Source organism: Gorilla gorilla, chromosome 9, assembly GCF_029281585.2.
Source record: "Gorilla gorilla gorilla isolate KB3781 chromosome 9, NHGRI_mGorGor1-v2.1_pri, whole genome shotgun sequence".
In the NCBI taxonomy this organism is placed as follows: Eukaryota; Metazoa; Chordata; class Mammalia; order Primates; family Hominidae; genus Gorilla; species Gorilla gorilla.
The window spans coordinates 119707197-119727847 of NC_073233.2; the positions used below are offsets into that span (position 1 = coordinate 119707197).

Below are 20651 nucleotides of genomic sequence, written 5' to 3' on the forward strand. Positions count from 1 at the left end.
GGGAGACCAGCCTGGCCAACATGGCAAAACCCTGTCTCTACCAAAAATACAAAAATTAGCCGAGCATGGTGGTGTGCACCTGTAATCCCAGCTACTTGGGAGGCTGAGGCAGAAGAATCACTTGAACCCAGGAGTCAGAGGTTGTGGGGAGTTGAGATCACACCAGCCTGGGCAACAGAGTGAGACTCCATTACACACACACACACACACACACACACACACACACACGATGGCTACTAGAGTCAACCCAGGACTGGAAGTTATATAATCCTAGAATCCAATTTTTACCCATACTAGTCCTGGAATATCCCATGGGATTAAAGCCACATACCTAGAAGCATCAAGGAATGGTCTATAGGCCAAGCTGATCCATTCTTCTTTATTGGATGAATATTTTGGCTCCCGGGGTGTTTCTCTCATGGTGTCCAAATCCACTAAATAATGGCATTTACTGATATCAATCTGAAATGGAGAAAGGCCAACTCTTCATTAGTAATTTTGAAGGTCCCTTCAGGGTAGAGAACAGCAATTGCAATCCTAAAAATTCACAGAGCTTTGGAGGAACAAACATCCAAGTCTTCAGACAATGTTGCCTATGCTCTCTTCACGCAGATAAGAGTATTCAGGCTTTTGTGGGGGAGAGGCACACTCATTCAGCCATAGGTAAGCTTTGGCTGGTCTGATTCTAGGTTGAGTTCTTAAGTCCTTCTAGTCCCATAAACACTTCCAAAGCCACCATGAGCCCACAATCTCCCTCTGGAAAACCTATCTTCTTCTGCTCACTACTGCTCTCTTGCAGTCCATCACCTCTTATTCCACAGACTCAAAGGGCATGACTAAACACAGATGCTAATGTGTGAGAAGGCCTGCCTCTCCTGACAGCCATGGGAGGTTACGCTACACCTCACAGGGGTACAGAAATATCATACATATCATCTCCTTCAAATATTCAACAGAATTGACAGAGACATTGGAACGGCTCCTGCAGCAAAAGTTTAGTAAAAGTGAGATATCAGAACTCTGCTTTTGTTAATACTATGTATTACATTAATATTGTATATTAACAAAAACAGAGTCAGCCAGTTGCTGATAACATGGATACATCAGAATATTGTAGATGCTCAAAGGAAAATATTAAAATATTTCATTTAAAACTATGCTGAGCCAGGTCCGGTGACTCTCGCCTGTAGTCCCAGCACTTTGGGAGGCCAAGGTGTACAGATCGTTTGAACCCAGGAGTTCAAGACTAGCCTGAGCAACATGGCGAAACCCCATCTCTTTAAAAAATACAAAAATTAGCTAGGTGTGGTGGCACATATCTGTAGTTCCAGCTACTCAGGAGGCTGAGGTGGGAGGATCACTTGAGCCTCAGAGGTCAAGGCTGCAGTGAGCCAAGATCATGCCACTGCATTCCAGCCTGGGCAAAAGAGAGACCTGCTTCAAAAAAATATTTTTAAAACAATTAAAACCAAAAAAGAGTCCTCTTAGGTTGTTAGATGTCAGCTAAAATAAAGACTATTTGAAACATGTACAGATATGCAGCAAATATCACACTTGATGTTGTAGGACTAAAAGCTTTTCCTTTGGGATCCAGAATAAGTCAAGGCTGCTTGCTATCACTACTCTGTTCAACACTGTATTAGAGGATCTAGTCAGTAGGGTAAGACTAGAAAAAGAAACACAGGGCAGAAGAAACAGAAAGGAAGAAACAAAACTCATTCATCACAACGATATAATGGTCCAAAAGACTCTACAAATACATTTTGGAATTATTAAGAGAGTTTAGCAAAATTTAGACTTACAGGATGTCAATCAATGTCATATGTTCCATAGCAATAAACAAAATGAAATTTTATAAAAATATAATTTACAAGCATTTGAAAATGTTTACCTTAGAATAAACATAATAAAAGATGAAAGTGCTCCATAAAAAAGTATAGAATCTTATTGGCCGGGCACGGTGGTTCACGCCTGTAATCCCAGCACTTTGGGAGGCCCAGGTGGACAGATCACCTGAGGTCAGGAGTTCGAGATCAGCCTGGCCAACATGGGGAAACCCCATCTTTACTAAAAATACAGAAATTAGCTGGGTGTGGTGGTACAGGCCTGTAATCCCAGCTACTTGGGAGGCTGAGGCAGGAGAATTGTTTGAACCTGGGAGGTGGAGGTTGCAGTGAGCCGAGATTACACCACTGCACTCCAGCCTGGGCAACAGAGTAAGACTCTGTCTCAAAAAAAAAAAAAAAAAAAAAAAAAAGGATAGAATTTTATTGACAAATGCCCATCAACGGATAGATTCATGTGGTATATCCATACCATTAAAATGTGGTATATCCATACAATAGAACAGTACTCAGCCATAACAAGGAATGAAGGTCTGATACAGCCTATGCCACAGATAAACCTTAAAAATATTGCTGTGACTGAAAAAGGCCAGGCACCAAAGGCCACATATATACGATTCCATTTATATGAAATGTTCGTAATAGGCAAATCCTCCAAGACAGAAAACAGAGGTTACTATGAACTGGTGAGTGGCTGCTTAATGGATATTTAATGGGTATGGGTTTTTTTTGGGGGGGGGGGGCATAATAAAAATCTTCTAAACTTGGATACTGGTGAGAGTTGTACATTATAAATGTACTAAAAGCCATTGAATTGTATGCTTTAAAATGATTAAAATTGTACATTTCGTGTTGTGCATATTTTATGATTAAAAAACATTAAAATGGTGAATTTTATTTCAAATAATTTTTTTGATACACAATAAAGTAGACCTTATTAATGTAGTGATATATTTTATTCCTAGACGAAAACCTTACTATTATAAATATGTCAATTCTAAACAAATTGATTGATAAATTAAATATAATCTCAATCAAAATCCTAACAGACTTTTTTGAAACTCAACAAGCGGATTCTAAAATGTGTATGGAAAGGCAGAAAGACAAGAATAGCCAAGGCACTCTTAAAAAAGAAGAACAGGCTGGGCATGGTGGCTCACACCTGTAATCCTAGTACCTTGGGAGGCCAAAGTGGGAAGATAGCTTGAGGCCAAGAATTTGAGATAAGCCTAGGCAAGACAGTGAGACTCTTTCCACAAAAATTTAAAAATTAGCCAGGCATGGTGGTGTGCACCAATAGTCCTAGCTACTCAGGAGATTGAGGCAGGAAAATTGCTTGAGCCCAGGAGGTCAAGACAGCAGTAAGCTATGATCATGCCACTGCATTCCAGCCTGGGTGACACAGCAAGACCTCATCACTAAAAAGAAAAACAACAACAAGGTGGGGGCTTAGTTACTGTAAAGCTATAGAAATTAATACAGTAGGCCGTGTACAGTGGCTTACGCCTGTAATCCTAGTACTTTGGGAGGCCGAGGCAGGTGGATCACCTGAGGTCAGGAGTTTGAGACCAGCCTGGCCAACATGGTGAAACCCCGTCTCTACTAAAAATATAAAAATTACCCAGGCATGATGGTGGGCATCTGTAGTCCCAGCTACTCAGGAGGCTAAGGCAGGAAAATTATTTGAACCCCGGAGGCAGTGGCTGCAGTGAGCCAAGATTGCACCACTGCACTCCAGCCTGGTGACAGAGCAAGACTCTGTCTCAAAAAAAAAAAAAAGAAATTAATACAGTGAGGAATAGATCAACAGACCAATGAAATAGAACAAAGAGCCTAGATCAGATGCAGGTACATGCAGACCCTTATTTACGACAGAAGCGACACCTCAAAGAAGCGGACTGTCTTTTCACCAACTGGTGCTAAGACAACTGGATATCCCTTAGGGGAAAAATGAAATTGAAACTTAACCTCACTCCACATGCAAAAATCAACTTTAGATGGATAGGCCTAACAATGAAAAGATAAAGCTCTCGGAATATAATATAAAAGAATATCTTCAAGATCCTGGGTAAAAGAGTTTGTGGATAAAGCATTAATTATAAAAAAGAATGACGATACATTTGACTATATTAAAGTTGAGAATACCTTTTCACCAAAAGACACATTAAGGCCAGGAGCAGTGGCTCACGCCTGTAATCCCAGCACTTTTGGAGGCTGAGGTGGGAGGATCACTTGAGGCCAGGAGTTCAAGACCAGCCTGAGCAAAATAGTGAGACCCCATCTCTACAAAAAATAAAAAAATTAGCTGGGCATAGTGGTGCACACCTGTGGTCCTAACTACTTGGGAGGCTGGGGCAGGAAGATTGCTTGAGCCCAGGAGGTAGAGGTTGCAGTGAGTCAAAAAACATTAAGAATTAAAAAAACACAGAATGAGAGAAGATATATGTAATACATTTAACCATCAAGGATTCATATCTAGAATATATATAACTCCTGCTAATCAACAAGACAAAGACAAACCACCCAAAAGAAAAACGGGCAAGTGACTTAGGTACTTTATAAGAATAAACTGAAAAGGCCACAACAAGTGAAAATGCATTCAACCTCATTAGTAACCAGCAAATGCAAATGAAAACCACAATAAAAAAAATTACAGTATCAAGTGTTGGCCAGAATGTGGAGCAACAATTATACATTACTAACAGGAAATTAAGTTGGTAAGAGTTCTTTAGAAAACTATTTGGCAAAATCTACTAAAATTGAACATATGTATTTCCTATGATCTAACAATTCTACCCCTAATTATTAGATTGAACCACATGAAATTATTATTTGATGTTTGAGCCACAAAAATGGTAATTCATATGGTTCAACCTAATGTATATCCAACAGAAATGCCTGCACCGAAAGAAAAGTTCAAGAATGTTCAAAGTGGTGTTATCTGTAGTAACCCAGATTGGAAACAAAAACACCCGTCAACAGTAAAATAATCAATAAATTGTGGTAAAGTCATACAATGAAATATTAATGAGAGAACAAACCACAGGCAATAACATGTGTGATTATTATAAACAAAATGTTGAGTGAAAAGATCAAGACACAAAAGGATAAATGCAGTGTGATTCGGGCAAAATGAACCTAAGTCATTTAGGGACACATGTAAAAGTCATAAACCTAAAGAGAAAAGCAAGAAAATCATTACCACAGGAGTCAGGAGACTCCCTCAGAACAGGGGTGTGGGTAGGTGATCAAAAGGAATTCTGGGGGAGCTCCTGGGTGCTGGCAATGTTCTATTATTTGACCTGGGTTACACAGACACTTGCTCTATTATTATTACTACTAATTTACTGTACAAATACTTTACACACATTTAGGCTTATAGATTATACATTACTAGAAGGTTTTTTAGAAGTGCATACAAGAACAAGTTGGTCATCTCTGGCTTACCGTGAACTCTGTTCTTCCCCAACCTCCACCTTACAGAAATGTTCTCATTCTCTCCCAGCATTATTTATATGTAAAAAAGACTTCAGTCTCACATCTGTCTCTACATATGGCCTATTCCTCCAGGGGAGAGAAAGCACACTGAGAATTGACGTCAGACCCAATTCCATTCCACATAACTCTCTAAAAATGATCCTTTGCATAAACACTTCAGGAAGTAGCCTTTTTGGTCTGAACACCCACTCTGTATCTCCCAAGGATTATAAGAACATGAAACAAGTTTTTAAAAGCTTTACAAGTGCCATGCCTCTGTAAGCAAACAGAACCAACAAGAGACAGAGACACTGAGGGTCTTATGCTTAGATTTCTTTTGGTTAGGGAGCCCTCAGTATGACATTTTAATACTTGACCTCAACGTGGCTTTTTCTGGCCAGGCACACTACAGGTCTGGTTATCTAGATTTGGTGTCGGGTACAAGGCCTACCAGGGATGTGGGTGGTAACTAATTAATATGCAACTGTATCAGTCAGATTAGGCTTCATTTATCATATCATCCCTAAGCAAATTCCATTTAAAGTAAAGGTCTTAGAAAGATATCAAGGCCCAATCTGAGCAACATAGTGACAGCTCGTCTCTACAAAAAAATTTTTTAAAAAAATTGGCTCAGCATGGTGGCTCGCACTTGTAGTCCTAGCTACTTGGGAGTCTGAGGCTGGAGGATCGCTTGAGCCCAAGAGTTCGAGGCTACAGTGAGCTATGAGTGTGCCGCTGCACTCCAGTCCAGGAAACAGAGCAAGACCCTGTCTCTGAAACTAAAAAAAATAAAGACACTGAAGCAAAATCATATTAATCAAGAGGATAATCCATTAGAAAAACTTTTAACCTCTTTTTCACCATCTCTGGGAAGCAGCTGATGAACAACTCAAACACACAAGGACAAAGGCCTCCAGCAGAAAATGATTAGGTATGATCAAGGGCAGGTTCTTCATTCAAGAACAACTAAGGTTATTAGAAAAGGGGTTCAAAGTCAGCCAGCCTAGATTCAGGCCTGGGTTCTACCACAAACTGGCTGAGTGACTCACAATCTTCTTATACCTCATTTTTTTCTTCTGATAATAAAGATAACACCACTTACCTCAAAGAGTTATAATGAGGATTAAATGAGATGATTCATTTAAATAAAACTGGTAAACTGTAAAGGACTATAAAAATAGCTGGAATATCAGAAGGAATCCTTGACCAGCTCTATGAAATGTGAGTATTTAGCTGGTAGAAACAATCCCTGGAACATTAGAGCCCATTAAAATAAATTATCCTTGTTTCAACCTAGGTTAGTGTCTATTATCAATTCAAGTTAAACCCAACATACAGGACAGAAGGATTACAATGTTAACCATTCACAGTCCCCAATTAGCAATGAACTAGCAGTATCCACCAAATGATATCAAAATAAATCTTCTTGGTTTTAGGTTACATTTTCTTGCCTCTTCACAATTTAGTAGTTTTGATTAGTTGTTGGGCACTATGATTTTACACTTTTGAGTATTGAATTTATTGAATTTATTTGAAGGGTGATACAATTTGTCCTGACAGGCAATAAAATTGCAGATCAAAAAGCAAAGAAGGAATCTTCTAGGCATCCTCAAAGCATTTATTAAGTATCTATTTGGTGAATCCTAGAGTATATAAAATTACATATAAGTCATAACATGTCCTTGTTCTTTTCTTTTGCTCACTGCAGCCGTTGCAACCTCCTGGGTTCAAGTGATCTTCCCAAGTAGTTGGCACTACGGGCATGCGCCACCAGGCCTAGTTAATTTTCTTATTTTTATTTTTTGTAGAGACGGGGGTCTTGCTATGCTGCCTAGGCTGGTCTTGAACTTACGGCCTCAAGCAATCTTCCTACCTCAGCTTCCCACAGTGCTAGGATAACAGGCATGAGCTACCATGTCCAGCTGGCCATTCTTTCTTTCTTTCTTTTGGAGACAGGGTCTCAATCTGTTGCCCAAGCTGGAGTGCAATGATGTGATCATAACTCACTGCAGCCTCAACCTCTCAAGCTCAAGTGATCTTCCCAGCTCAGCTTCCCAAGTAGCTGGGACCACAGGCATGTGCCACCATGCCTGGCTAATTTTTAAATTTTTTAAAATAGAGACAAGGTTTCACTAACTTTTTGAGGTCGGTCTTGAATTCCTGGTCTCCAGTGATTCCTCCCGCCTTGGCCTCCAAAAGTTCTGGGTTACAGGCATGAGCAACCACACCCAGCCCCAAGTCATTCTTAAACTTATAATTTAGGTAAGGAAATGACATTAGCATATATGAAATGCAGAAAGTGTTATTAAAAATTCAGAGTTCAGAGAGGATGAGATCACTGGAGGCTACAGTAGTTGAAAAGACTTCCTAAAGTTGGTAATAAAAGTTAAAGAGAAAACAGAGGGAAAAAGACAGAAAGGAGCATGGTTGACAGGGGGAAGAGGAAGAATATCTACCTGTCCCAAAAGGTGTTTGTTGAGAAACAAAACGAGAGTGAGACAGTCTGAGGACTGATAATGGAGGATCCAAAGGAAGAGAATCTGGATTTTATGCATCAGGAATCTATTCTAGGTTTTTCAGCCAAGGAGTAAGATGATAAAAAACAGGGTCTTAGAAAGAGAGGCCTATACTAGCTATGCTGCGGAGGATGAGGCAAGAAAGTGTTGGAGGAAAAAGCTGAAGTAAGCACTCTAGTTACTACTGTAATATTCAGTTGTGAAGTGATAATGCCTTCTGATATTTCTTTCTTTCTAGACAGGGACTCACTCAGTCGCCCGGGCTGGAGTGTAGTAGTGCAAATCACAACTCACTGCAGTCTTGTGAGCCAAGATCACGCCACTGCACTCCAGGCTGGGAGACAGAGCGAGACTCTGACTCAAAAAAAAAATCAAAAACAAAACTCACTGCAGTCTCGACCTCCCCAGGCTCAAGTGATCCTACTACCTCAGGCTCCTAAGTAGCTGGGACAACAGGTGCACAACACCACGCCTGGCTAATTTTTTTTGTATTTTGTAGAGTCGGGGTTTCACCATGTTGCCCAGGCTGGTCTCGAACTCCTGGGCTTAAGGGATCCACCTGCCTCTACATCACCTTCTGATATTTCTATGGCAGTGGGAATGAAGAAAGAAGAAAGGACAAATCTCACTTGTATTTCTTTTTTTTTTTTTTTGAGACAGATTTTGCTCTGTCACCCAGGCTGGAGTGCAGTGGCGCGGTCTCGGCTCACTGCAACCTCCACCTCGCAGGTTCAAGCGATTCTCCCCTGCCTCAGCCTCCTGAGTAGCTGGGATTACAGGGGCCCACCACCACGGCTGGCTAATTTTTATATTTTTAATAGAGACGGGATTTCACCATGTTGATCAGGCTGGTCTCAAACTCCTGACCTCAGGTGATCCGCCCACTTCGGCCTCCCAAAGTGCTGGGATTTCAGGCGTGAGCCACCACACCTGGCCCTCACTTCTATTTCAAATGAAATCAGTGACACCAAGATTTCTAATTCAGTGAACCAAGGCTGCAGTAAAGAATAGGTTTGCGTGACATTGAGGAAAGATGATAACTTGTGTCTTACACCTAATGAGGTGGGAAGAAGCATGGTGTATTCAAGTACAGTCATGCGTCACTTAACGAGGGAGACAGGTTTTGAGAAATGTGTCTTAGATGATTTCATCATTATGTGAACATCATAGAGTGTATTTACACAGAGCTAGACAGTATAGCCTATGACACACCTAGGCTGTATGGTGTAGCCATAATAATCTTGTGGGACCACCATCAAACATGCAGTCTGCCCTAGATCAAAGTGTCACTGAGCAGCACACAACTGTAACTGAAAGAAGACCAATATGACTAAAATACTGAGTTAGAGAACTGTTTTCTGTTCCTACTCATGGAACATTCCCTGTTGTCCCCTCATAAATTCCTACTCATCCTTCAGATTTCAGCTAAAAATGATTTCCTTAAGAAAGACTTCACTGACCTCTTAAACTAGGACAGGGCCTAAATTACATGCTCTTATATCAACCAGTACTTCTCAAAACATTTTACAATTATATTCTATTAATTAATTGGGAAATTCATTGTAAGCTCCATAAAATCTGGGGCTGTGTCTATCTCATTCATTCTTCTACGCCAAAAACCTAGCACAGTACAAAACATACAGTAGGTCCTAAGTAAATGTCTACTTAACAAATACGTGTAAGAATGCATGAAAAAAAGGGAGAGGAAGCGAAGGAGGGAAGAAAAGGTGAAAGAGTAGAAGAGAGACAAGAAACAAACAGAGAGGGCCAAAGACCACAGATAAAGCTGAGAAGATGCCCGTAGCACTGGGCAGAAGAAAGAAGTGGAAGAAGCCAAGGATGAAGGGAACCAGAAGACAGGACATAGAAGAATCAAAGAAGTACACAGTTTTGAAAATCTGGGTGAAGAGTAGATTTCAAATGCTACAGAAACACTATGGGGATCTGAAGACTGAGAAAAGGCAACAGGAGGAATGGGTTCAATGCTTGTATCAAATAATTTTATCACAGTTTAGAATGCCATGTGGGGACAAGGAAAGAACTAATAGTCCAACCTCCTATTCTCAGTGACCTTCTCTGCTATCTATCCAGCTGCCTGAGCCAAAGCCCCACAAGTCCTAAGACAGGAAGGATGTGAAGTTGCATTCAATCATCTATCAGCTGGAAATGACAATGACGCAAGTAGCTGTAAAAATAGAGATCTCTGGCAAGGGCCAACATGAGGTTCAGGGAACATCACAGAGAAACCATCTCCACACAGAAGACAGATCTTATTTCTCAAATGTCACTGAAAATCCTCTGGTAAACAACTGTCATCATGAATCCTCTAAGAGTCCAAGGGGATAATGTGAAAGATCAATCTAAATCAACTGCCCTGTAAACTCCTAGGCAAGTGGGAGGATTAAAGCTGAAAAAACTGTTTAGACAGTTTGCCCACAGCTAAGTAAAATTTGGTCATAACTGAGGCTATCCAGCAGCCACAATGGCTGACATATGTTATTAATTTAATACTTAGCTTTTAAGCAGCATTCAGAATGTCTTCCTTCCAAACACATAATAAATTCTGATTCATCACATCTCCTCAAATCCCTCTGTGAGCAACTGTAGCAAGGCCCAAGCCTTCTTATAGCTGAACCTTATAAGCTCTGTGAAGGCAAGAACTGAATCTGTCTTTATAAGCACAATACACCTGGTGCCTGGTACAGTACCTGGCATATCTCAGGCAGTCAAAAAGTATTTGCGGAAGGAAAGAATGGTGACCAGCCACACCAGGATTCTGGACAACTTCCAACACCACACTGTTCAAAACTATGACCAGCTTATTTGTAAGTGCCAAGAATTTCTTCCCTTAGCTTCTAGCCCCTGGAGGACAATCTATTTCCTCCATAATACCATACAATAAAGATCACATCATATCGTAATAAATCTACTAAACAAAATCAAGGTGCTGGTGTCTGGTAAGGGCCTTCTCACTGTGCCATCAAAATATATGACTCTATTCAGATCCATGACTGCGTTCCTGCTATTGGGAAAGGGATTACAGAATCCAAAGGAAATAAACAGAAGAATCACACTTAAGAGCAACTGTCTTAGTCCAATCTGTGTTGCTATAACAGAATATCTGAGACAGGATAATTTATAAAGAAAAGAAATTTACTTCCTTACAGTTCTGGAGACTGATGAGTACAAAATCAAGGTGCTGGCGCCTGGTAAGGGCCTTCTTACTGTGCCATCTCATGGCAGAAGGCAGCACATGGCAGAAGGGCAAAGACAGGGCAAGAGACAGCAAGAAGGGGATGAACTCATCGTTTTACAAGGCACTGACTCTCGAGATAAACCACTCCTGCAATAATGGCATTAATCTATTCATGAGGGCAGATGTCCCATGACCCAAACACCTTCCATTAGGTGCCACCTCCTAACACTGACAAATTGGGGATCAAGTTCCCAATACATGAACTTTGGGGGACACAAACCATAGCATTAACTCAAATTCCCAATTGGTATTTCTTGCCTTTCTCAATTCACAGACAAGATGTTAGAGATAATCAAATCCAGTTCTGCAACCTTCCAGAACTTTCTGCATGTAAAGAAGTTCTAAGATGTTTTTTGACTCCATTTTAGCCACAACTTTTTTACTATAAAAAATACAAATGTAGGGCCAGGTATTGTGGTTCACACCTGTAATCCTTTGGGAAGCTAAGGTAGGAGGATCACTTAAGGCCAGGGGTTCAAGACCAGCCTGGGAACATAGTGAGACCCTGTCTCCAAACACACACAGACACACACACACACACACACACACACACACTAGCCAGGTATGGTGGTGTGCACCTGTAATCCTCATTACTCGGGAGGCTGAGGTGGTAGGATTGCTTGATATCAGGAATTTGAAACTGCAATGAGCTATGATTGCACAATTGCACTCCAGCCTGGGCAAGACTGCGAGACCTTGTCTCTAAAAATAAAATTTTTTAAAAACTAAAAAGAAATCCTATTGCATATGCTCTACATATTTGAAAATGGATTATCAGTATTTTTTTCCTATAAGGTCCTACTTTCATGCTCTGTATTTGTACAAGATCAAGTGGGCTTTTCCCCTTCTGCTCCACGGGAGGCTTCTGTCCTCCTTGAGCTCACCTTAACACACCTGCATTACTGTTTGACAGGCGTACTGCCCCAGTCAAACATCCTACTTGGCACTGTCCCCAGAGCAGCACCAAAAGCCAGAGCCCCTTGGAGATCATCCCCAACCCCTGGAGCCTCCTGCTTATCCTACATTTCTCATGTCTCTCTACCATGCCAGACTAGAGTCAAGCTTGACAGGGTCTTCTTTTCCCAATGACTCCGCCAAGCCCATTCCCTTGGCTGTAGTTTTGCTGGATCATAGGTAGGAACAATGGGAATCTGTTCTTACAGAAATGGTCCACTCACGTGTGTCACTAATGAGATGATGAGGCATTTGGCTAAGAGTCATAGTGACTTCCGCTGTTTCCCCAGGCTTCTTTTTTTTTTTTGAGACGGAGTCTCGCTCTGTTGCCCAGGCTGGAGTACAGTGGCGCGATCTCGGCTCACTGCAAGCTCCACCTCCCGGGTTCACGCCATTCTCCTGCCTCAGCCTCCCGAGTAGCTGGGACTACAGGCGCCTGTCACCACACCCAGCTAATTTTTGTATTTTCAGTAGAGACGAGGTTTCACCGTGTTAGCCAGGATGGTCTCGATCTCCTGACCTTGTGATCCGCCTGCCTCGGCCTCCCAAAGTGCTGGGATTACAGGTGTGAGCCACCACGCCCGGCTACCCAGGCTTCTTTGAATTTCTTCACTTTGACATTCAGAGCACTGGGCAGCACACTGCATTAATACCCACTTGAGGGACTTCGGGATAGATACAGGTTATATCAACAAGCACCCATAAAACAAACATTAGAAGTGGCTAATGCTCCAAAATGACAGCAATAGAAAAACAGACTATAATAATGCTCTGTGCTGGGCCCAGTGGCTCAAACCTGTAACCCTAGCACTTTGGGAGGCCAAGGTGGGCAGATTGCTTGAGCCTATGAGTTTGAGTCCAGCAGTGGGCAGCAGGGTGAAACCCTGTCTCTACAAAAAATACAAAAATTAGCCAGGCACAGTGGCACATGCCTGTAGTTCCAGCTACTCGAGAGGCTGAGGCAGGAGGATCGCTTAAGCCTGGGAGGTCAAGGTTGCAGTGAGCTGTGTTCGCACCACTGCACTCTAGTCTGGGTGACAAAGCACAACTCAGTCTCAAAAAAAAAAAAAAAAAAAAGGCCAGGTGCTGTGGCTCACACCTGTAATTGTAACACTTTGGGAGGCCAAGGTGGGCAGATTGCTTGAGCCTAGGAGTTCAAGACCAACCTGGGCAAAATAGTGAGACCTCGTCTCTACAAAAAATACAAAAATTTAGCTGGGTGTGGTGGTGTGCACCTGTAGTCCCAGCTACTCAGGAGGGCGAGGTGGGAGAATCACCTGAGTCCAGGAAGTTGAGACTGTAGTGAGCCATGATCATGCCACTGCACTCCAGCCTGGGTGACAATGCAACACCGTCTCAAAAAACAAAACAAACAAACAAACAAAAAACAAGCCAGACACAGTGGCTCACGCCTGCAATCCCAGCACTTTGGGAGGCTGAGGTGGGCAGATCACCTGAGGTTGGGAGTTCAAGACCAGCCTGACCAACATGGAGAAACCCCGTCTCTACTAAAAATACAACAAATTAGCTGGGCACGGTGGCACATTCCTGTAATCCCAGCTACTCAGGAGGCTGAGGCAGGAGAATCGCTGGAACCCGGGAGGCAGAGATTGCGGTGAGCCGAGATCACACCATTGCCCTCCAGCCTGGGCAACAAAACTGAAACTCTGTCTCAAAAACAAACAAACAAAAAGAAGCTCTGTATTTTCTGCCTCCGACTAAGTGCTCTTTTTATTTAAATCTAGCTAATATTTTCATTTGCATCAGGAAATGGGGCCGCTGAATATTCTGCCTCTAGCTCTGTGATTTAGGGAAGTAACTTAACCTAGGCTCAGAGATTTTACCACCTTTCCAAAAGGTTTGGAGTGCAAACCACTAAGATCCCTCTCAACTCTAGAGAAAGCAATTCCTCAACTCTAGAGAAAGCAACTGTAGAGAAAGCAATTTCCTCACAATTGCAAATATACTCCCCTTTGCTGATTCTACTCTTCTCTAAACTACTGCTGCTCATCATTACATACATTTCCATATTAAAAGCCCTGTGCTGGAGGTAACAAATATACGGGATTTGCTTTTACACTGCCAAGTCTTGAGCAATTAGAAAGTCTATGTCTTGCTTTTAGTACTGAACACAGATACATTTGTGACTGAACGTGTCACAAATGGCAAAGGCAAAATAAGATCATTCAATTCTCTCAATTTGTTGATGTCAAGGAGCTATTTAAAGCCAATGTTAAATATGGAAAGGTTACAGAAATTTTGTGGGCTTACATGCCTGAAAAATTCTGAATTTTTACAGTGCTTCTTCATCTCTAAGTGCTTTATCAATATAAAAAGTCTGATTTGGGAACAGGTCACATGTCTTATCTACAGAGCCTAGATCACCACACAGATCTATCCTGAAGTTAGGTGATGGCAAATAAAGAAAGCTCCAATGGTTGTTTCCCTTCCCACTGTTCACATTCCACATCACCAATCAATTGTGGCACTCTTCCACTGAGCTTGGATTCAATGTCATCATGCTCTTTTTTTTTTTTTTTTTTTGAGACGGAGTCTCGCTCTGTCGCCCAGGCTGGAGTGCAGTGGTGCAATCTCGGCTCACTGCAAGCTCCGCCTCCCGGGTTCACGCCATTCTCCTGCCTCAGCCTCCCGAGTAGCTGGGACTACAGGCACCCGCCACTGCGCCCGGCTAATTTTTTGTATTTTTAGTAGAGATGGGGTTTCACCGTGGTCTCGATCTCCTGACCTCGTGATCCGCCCACCTCGGCCTCCCAAAGTGCTGGGATTACAGGCGTGAGCCACCGCGCCCGGCCTGTCATCATGCTCTTTCATCCCAGGCTCCAGTAAGCCACTACCAATTGATGAGAGGTGTTATGTGAATTGCAACTATTTGTCCCCCTTGTGAAATCAGTACATAAGGGTGAACACCCAGGATGGTGGTACTGCAACTCAGTGAAGCCCAATGGGATGATATCTCTTAGTTCTCAACAACATATCCCAAAGTAAACAAACTTACTTTATACAAAAATGCAGATTTAGAAATCTGAGAAATCATGGGAGATCACTTGATTTCTTCTGCTTTACAATAACAAATTCTGGGTTTCTTTCATAAATCGGACTTTTAAAATATCAGTGTATATAAAATATTTTAAGAATGCATCTATGATACAGAATGAAATTCATTAGTATTTATGACTAAAGTCACTATCACTGCCACCATTAAGAAAGTCCTGTTAAGTACTAAATTACGAAACAAAAGAAAAATCACACAAATTTTAGAGAATTTCTACTTTAAAGTCGACATATATACAAATAGTCACCATTTTTGTCAAAATCTCCATTTTTTTCTTCATGGGTTGTATATTGTTATTACAGTTTAAAAGGGGACCAGAGGAAGACAAATACATGGATAGATATCTTCCCTTTAGGAGCTTCCAACTTATGATGGACAATATCAGATGTATAAACTTTGAGTGGCATTCAGCCAATAGAATAAAGCCATTATACCAAAGCGTAAGTAAAAAGTAATGGGAAGTTAATTTTCAATTATCCAGAGTTGGCAAAACATGCTTATAAAATCTTTTCCTACCGTAATTTCTGTGCTTAATCAGTTAGTTTGCATCATTATCAGTTCCTGCTATATACTTTACAATCTAAGAAGAGGGAATGTCTTTTTAAACGCAAATCTTTTCACAGTTATTTTCATCACCCATTCAGAAGAATATAAATTCAATAGATAAAGTTCTACCCAGGTTAATATTTGCATCAACCTATGAAATTTTATTAAGTTGCATGAGGAAGGCATGGCTCCCAGGCTTTGAATTAGTTTCCATAAATGACCCTGAACAGAGAATTCGGAAACATCTGTGTGAAATAGACCTATCATAGCTAAAAGAAAAGTATTCCATCTTCCTGCAACATATCAAACTTGATAGGAAACCAGTGAGGACACAAATCTGCCAAATACGAACCTCTGTCAATTTACATTAGAAACAAACGACAGGAGAAAGCTAGACATGATCCCTGTTCTCCAGGTGCTTGTAACCTGGTACTCTTACTGGAATATAAACAACCTTGAAAAATGGTAGTGCTTGAGTCCTAATTGGTCCAAATTTCTACTATTAACAAGGTTTGGGGGGGCCTCTCTTTAGCTCAAAAAGACTAAATGAAGGGCTATTTGAGTATTTCACTTAAATTTTTAAAAATCACCTGCTGTGTATAATCCCTATGCCAGGCATTGTGAAGGTTTGAAGGATTAATGACAAACATGAACCCTTGTCTTTAAACAAATGTAAAATTTGCCAGAGAACACCATCACATACATAAATATGTGAGAACAATGAAACAGAGAAGAAATGAGAAATGCTTCTGCTCAATTAACTAAAATCTAGAAACCTCAAGCCATTTAATTTCCCCTAAATATTCAATGTTATTTCATACTTCAGGCCTTTGCAAAAGCTGTTCCTTCTGACTGGAATGTCAATTTCCCCTTCCTCGGCCAGAAAATTCTTAATCAGCCTCTAAGACTCAACTCCTATGCTACCTCTTATGTGAGGCTGAAGTACGAAGAGTTTTCTCACCTTCTCTACGCACATTATGGCACTCAGTACACTGTTTAATAACATTTTAAGTTTGTTTCTTCTACTAGACTCTGAGGGCAAGACTTATGTCCTTTTCTAAATTCACCTTTAGGTTTATCAAAATGATATATACAGCCGGGCGCGGTGGCTCACACCTGTAATCCCAGCACTTTGGGAGGCCAAGGTGGGCGGATCACCAGGAAACACCTGACCTGAGGTCAGGAGTTTGAGACCAGCCTAACCAACATGGAGAAACGCCGTCTCTACTAAAAATACACAACTAGCCAGGCATGGTGGCGCATGCCTTCATGAAATCCCAGCTACTCAGGAGGCTGAGACAGGAGAATCACTTGAACCCGGGAGGCGGAGGTTGCAGTGAGCCGAGATCGCACCACTGCACTCCAGCCTGGGCAACAAGAGCAAAACTCCGTCTCAATAATAATAATAATAATAATAATAATAATAATAATAATAATAATATGCAGCCAGGTGCAGTGGCTCATGCCTATAATCCCAACACTTTGGGAGGTCAAGGTGGGAGGATCACTTCAGTCTAGGAGTTTGAGACCAGCCTGGGCAACATTGCCAGACCCTGTCTCTACAAAAAATAAAAAATTAGCTGGGTATGGTGGTGCAGGTCCATAGTCCCAGCTACTTGAGAGGCTGAGGTGGGAGGATTGTTTGAGTCAGGGAGGTCGAGGCTGCAGTGAGCTGTGACTGTACCACTGCATTCAGCCTGGATGACAAAATAAATAATATATCCAGAGTTTAAAAAAAAAACAACAAAAAACTTAGTACAAGAAGATTATTATGAAAAACAGCAGTACCCTCCTGATTCCCCAGTCCAACTTCCCAGAGACAACCACTCAACTCTTCCAGCTTTTTCTCCTGGTAGGTTTTTTTATTTTTTTCAGACAGAGTCTCACTCTGTCTCCCAGAATGGAGTGCAGTGGCACTATCTTGGGTTCAAACGATCCTCACCTCTCCTGGTAGCTTTTGATTTTTCAATTATCAAATAGTAACATACACTAACTTCTTTTGGTACTTGATACATCTTGGTATGGATCTTTCCTCATTCATCATTTCAGGGACGCTCTGCAGGCTCTTGCAATCTGAAAACTGATATCCTTCAGTTCTGGGGATAGTCTCACATGATTCCTTTGGCAATCTCCTCTCCTCCGTCTCATCTGTTTTCTCTTTCTGGATCTCCTATTAGCTAAATTCTGGATTCTGATTTTATTGTTCTTTTTCTATTTTCTATCTCTTTGTTTTTGATTTGTTTTGTATTATTATAGTCTGAAAGATTTCTTCAAACTTATCCTCTAATCATTCTACTGACTTTAAAAATCTCCTTTATTTTTAATTTCTAGCAGCTCTTATTTCCTGATTGTTCTCTTTTAAAAGCACAAATAATATGAAGAGCATATGTTTTTGTTTTATGAACCCCAAATTTTTAATCTATCAGGAAATATTTCTGCTTCCTACATTGTTTCTGTTTCTTTCAATTCCTTCTTTTCCCCATAATTCTGCCTTTTTTTCTTATAAGGGACTTTTCTTAAATGACAGCAGATTGGCGGGCACGGTGGCTCACACGTGTAATCCCAGCACTTTGGAAGGCTGAGGCGGGCGGAGCAACTGAGGTCGGGAGTTTGAGACCAGCCTGACCAACATGGAGAAATCCTGTCTCTACTAAAAATACAAAATTAGCCAGGCGGGGTGGTGCATGCCTGTAATCCCAGCTCCTCGGAAGGCTGAGGCAGGAGAATCACTTGAACCCAGTAGTGGGAGGTTGCAGTGGGTCGAGATGGGCAACAAGAGTGAAAGTCTCAAAAAAGACAGGAGATTATGCTTTCTGTCACCTATTTTCAGCACATAGAGACAATAAAAAGTTGGATGAATGGCTGAATCAACCAACGAATGAAAAGAGTAAGAAACACTTAACAGTGATTAAGAACAAAAAAGATGCCCAGGCACGGTGGCTCACGCCTATAATCCCAGCACTTTGGGAGGCCAAGGCAGGTGGATCACATGAGGTCAGGAGTTCGAGACCAGCTCTGGCCAACATGGTGAAACCCTGTCTCTACTAAAAATACAAAAAATTAGCCAGGCATGGTGGCACACACCTGTAATCCCAGCTACTCGGTAGCTGAGGCACAAGAATCGCTTGAACCAGGGAGGTGGAGGTTGCAGTGAGCTGAGATTATGCCACTGCACTCTGGCCTGGGTGACAGAGAGAGACTCTGTCTCAAAAAAAAAAAAAAAAAAGATGCCTAAAGATAAGAGATGAGTCCGGACGTGGTGGCTCACGTTTGTAATCCCAGCACTTTGGGAGGCCGAGGCCGGCAGATTGCCTGAGGTCAGGCATTTGAGACCAGTCTGGCTAACATGGTGAAATCCTGTCTCTACTAAAAATACAAAAAAACTGGCCAGGCGTGGTGGTGTGCACCTGTAACCCCAGCTAGCCACTCAGGAGGCTGAGGCAGGGGAATTGCTTGAACCAGACAGATGGAGGTTGCAGTGAGCCAAGATTGCGCCACTGCACTCCAGCCTGGGTGACAGAGCAAGACTCCGTCAAAAAAAAAGGAGATGAACATGGTTGTGCTGATAATATTTATACATCATTGTCTTCTTGAGCCAGTGATTCAAAACTGTTGGAATTACACCGCCAATGGACAGTCTTGAGCATGATTACGGGACAGACAAGGCTTTCTGTCCAAACCCCAACAACCAGAAAATTAACTTTATTTAAATTTGTATTTAATTCCTTAACTCACTTCTGCCTGGAAGAGTTTAATAACGTACTTGCCTTATGCACTGCGGCATCCTCTTTAGTCCTAGGTTTCTAAAAAAAAGCGTTCCTTGGAGCTTGTAAATCGGTAAACCACATCTATTTTTTTGAAGTAATCAAGATATAATTTGTGGAAAGAGTAGCAAAGATAGTATTAAACATGACTAAAATGACTTAAGAAGAGGCCTGAAGGCAAAGAGGGAAAAATTACTTGATAGAAAACTTATCTTCCAATTTTGAGTTGAAAGTCCTTATGTTCAAGGAAGAGAAACTCGAGGTCAACTGAAAACACACTCAATGTTGCTCAAGTCCACCACAGATCTTCTTGGTAGGGGTATCAAAGATTTCACAGTGACAGCCCCCATTATGGTTATTTTTTTTCCATGATGAAATTAAAACATTATTTATTACAAAAAACATCTTACAAAATCACTCACAGTCCTCCGACCCAAAGAGAATCACCATCAGCCTGTTAGTGGATATCCCAGAACTTCTCTGCAGATACTGATTTTTCTTTACAAGATCTGGATCATGTTATATATATTGTTTTACTGTGACTATTTTTAGCTTGAGAGTCCTCAGTTTATATCCCTGAAAACACCAACTGTCTACTGCCCCATAGGTCTAAAAGCTAAAGTAACATGACTTGAATTACAACCAGAGAGAATAAATTTATTCTCTCAATTTTATAAATATCTCACACTGCAAAATCTGAGATCATAACCACATCATCTACAATTCAAAAATCAAAAGACTGGATTTAAATCTGCCTTCAAGTATAACCAAAGAGCCCATTTTTTTTGTTTCTTCAGATTTAATCATTCTTTCTTGCATCGAAAATAACAAAATTGTAGGGTGACATTAACACATGATCATGAAACAAAAATGTGTTTCATTTCATTAGTCACAGGCTACATATCAACCAGCTGTCGAAGCTAAAAATATGCCTTAATTTAAAATTTTGTAAAACACAAGCATTTAGGACTCATTTTGAAAGAAATGTGACTTCTTTCTGTTTCAACCCACTAGAAGCTTTAGAGAAGAACAAATAAGCACCTCTAAACCAAAAGAGAAAAAGGTAACAGCGGGGGATTTCAAGCCAATTTATCCATCATCAATATCACATTGTTTACATCTTATCAACAAGCATATGTTAAGGATAACAATTGAATACCACTCCAGATGTAAACAAAACTACACATTCTCAAAGGAAATAGAAGGCCTGAAACAGAGGTT

General features: G+C 41.2%; 1 protein-coding gene across 7 annotated transcripts in view; it reads right to left on the bottom strand.

The window, feature by feature from the left end:
* The window catches only part of ALG9 (ALG9 alpha-1,2-mannosyltransferase), a 97390-nt gene that overhangs the window by 27161 nt on the left and 49578 nt on the right, over window positions 1–20651 (bottom strand). For all 7 annotated transcript variants that reach the window (XM_019036650.4, XM_055355502.2, XM_019036649.4 and 4 more), the window contains one exon: window positions 332–462. In XM_019036650.4, the coding sequence (XP_018892195.3) occupies window positions 332–462 (131 nt within the window). The remainder of the gene's footprint in view (window positions 1–331; window positions 463–20651) is intronic.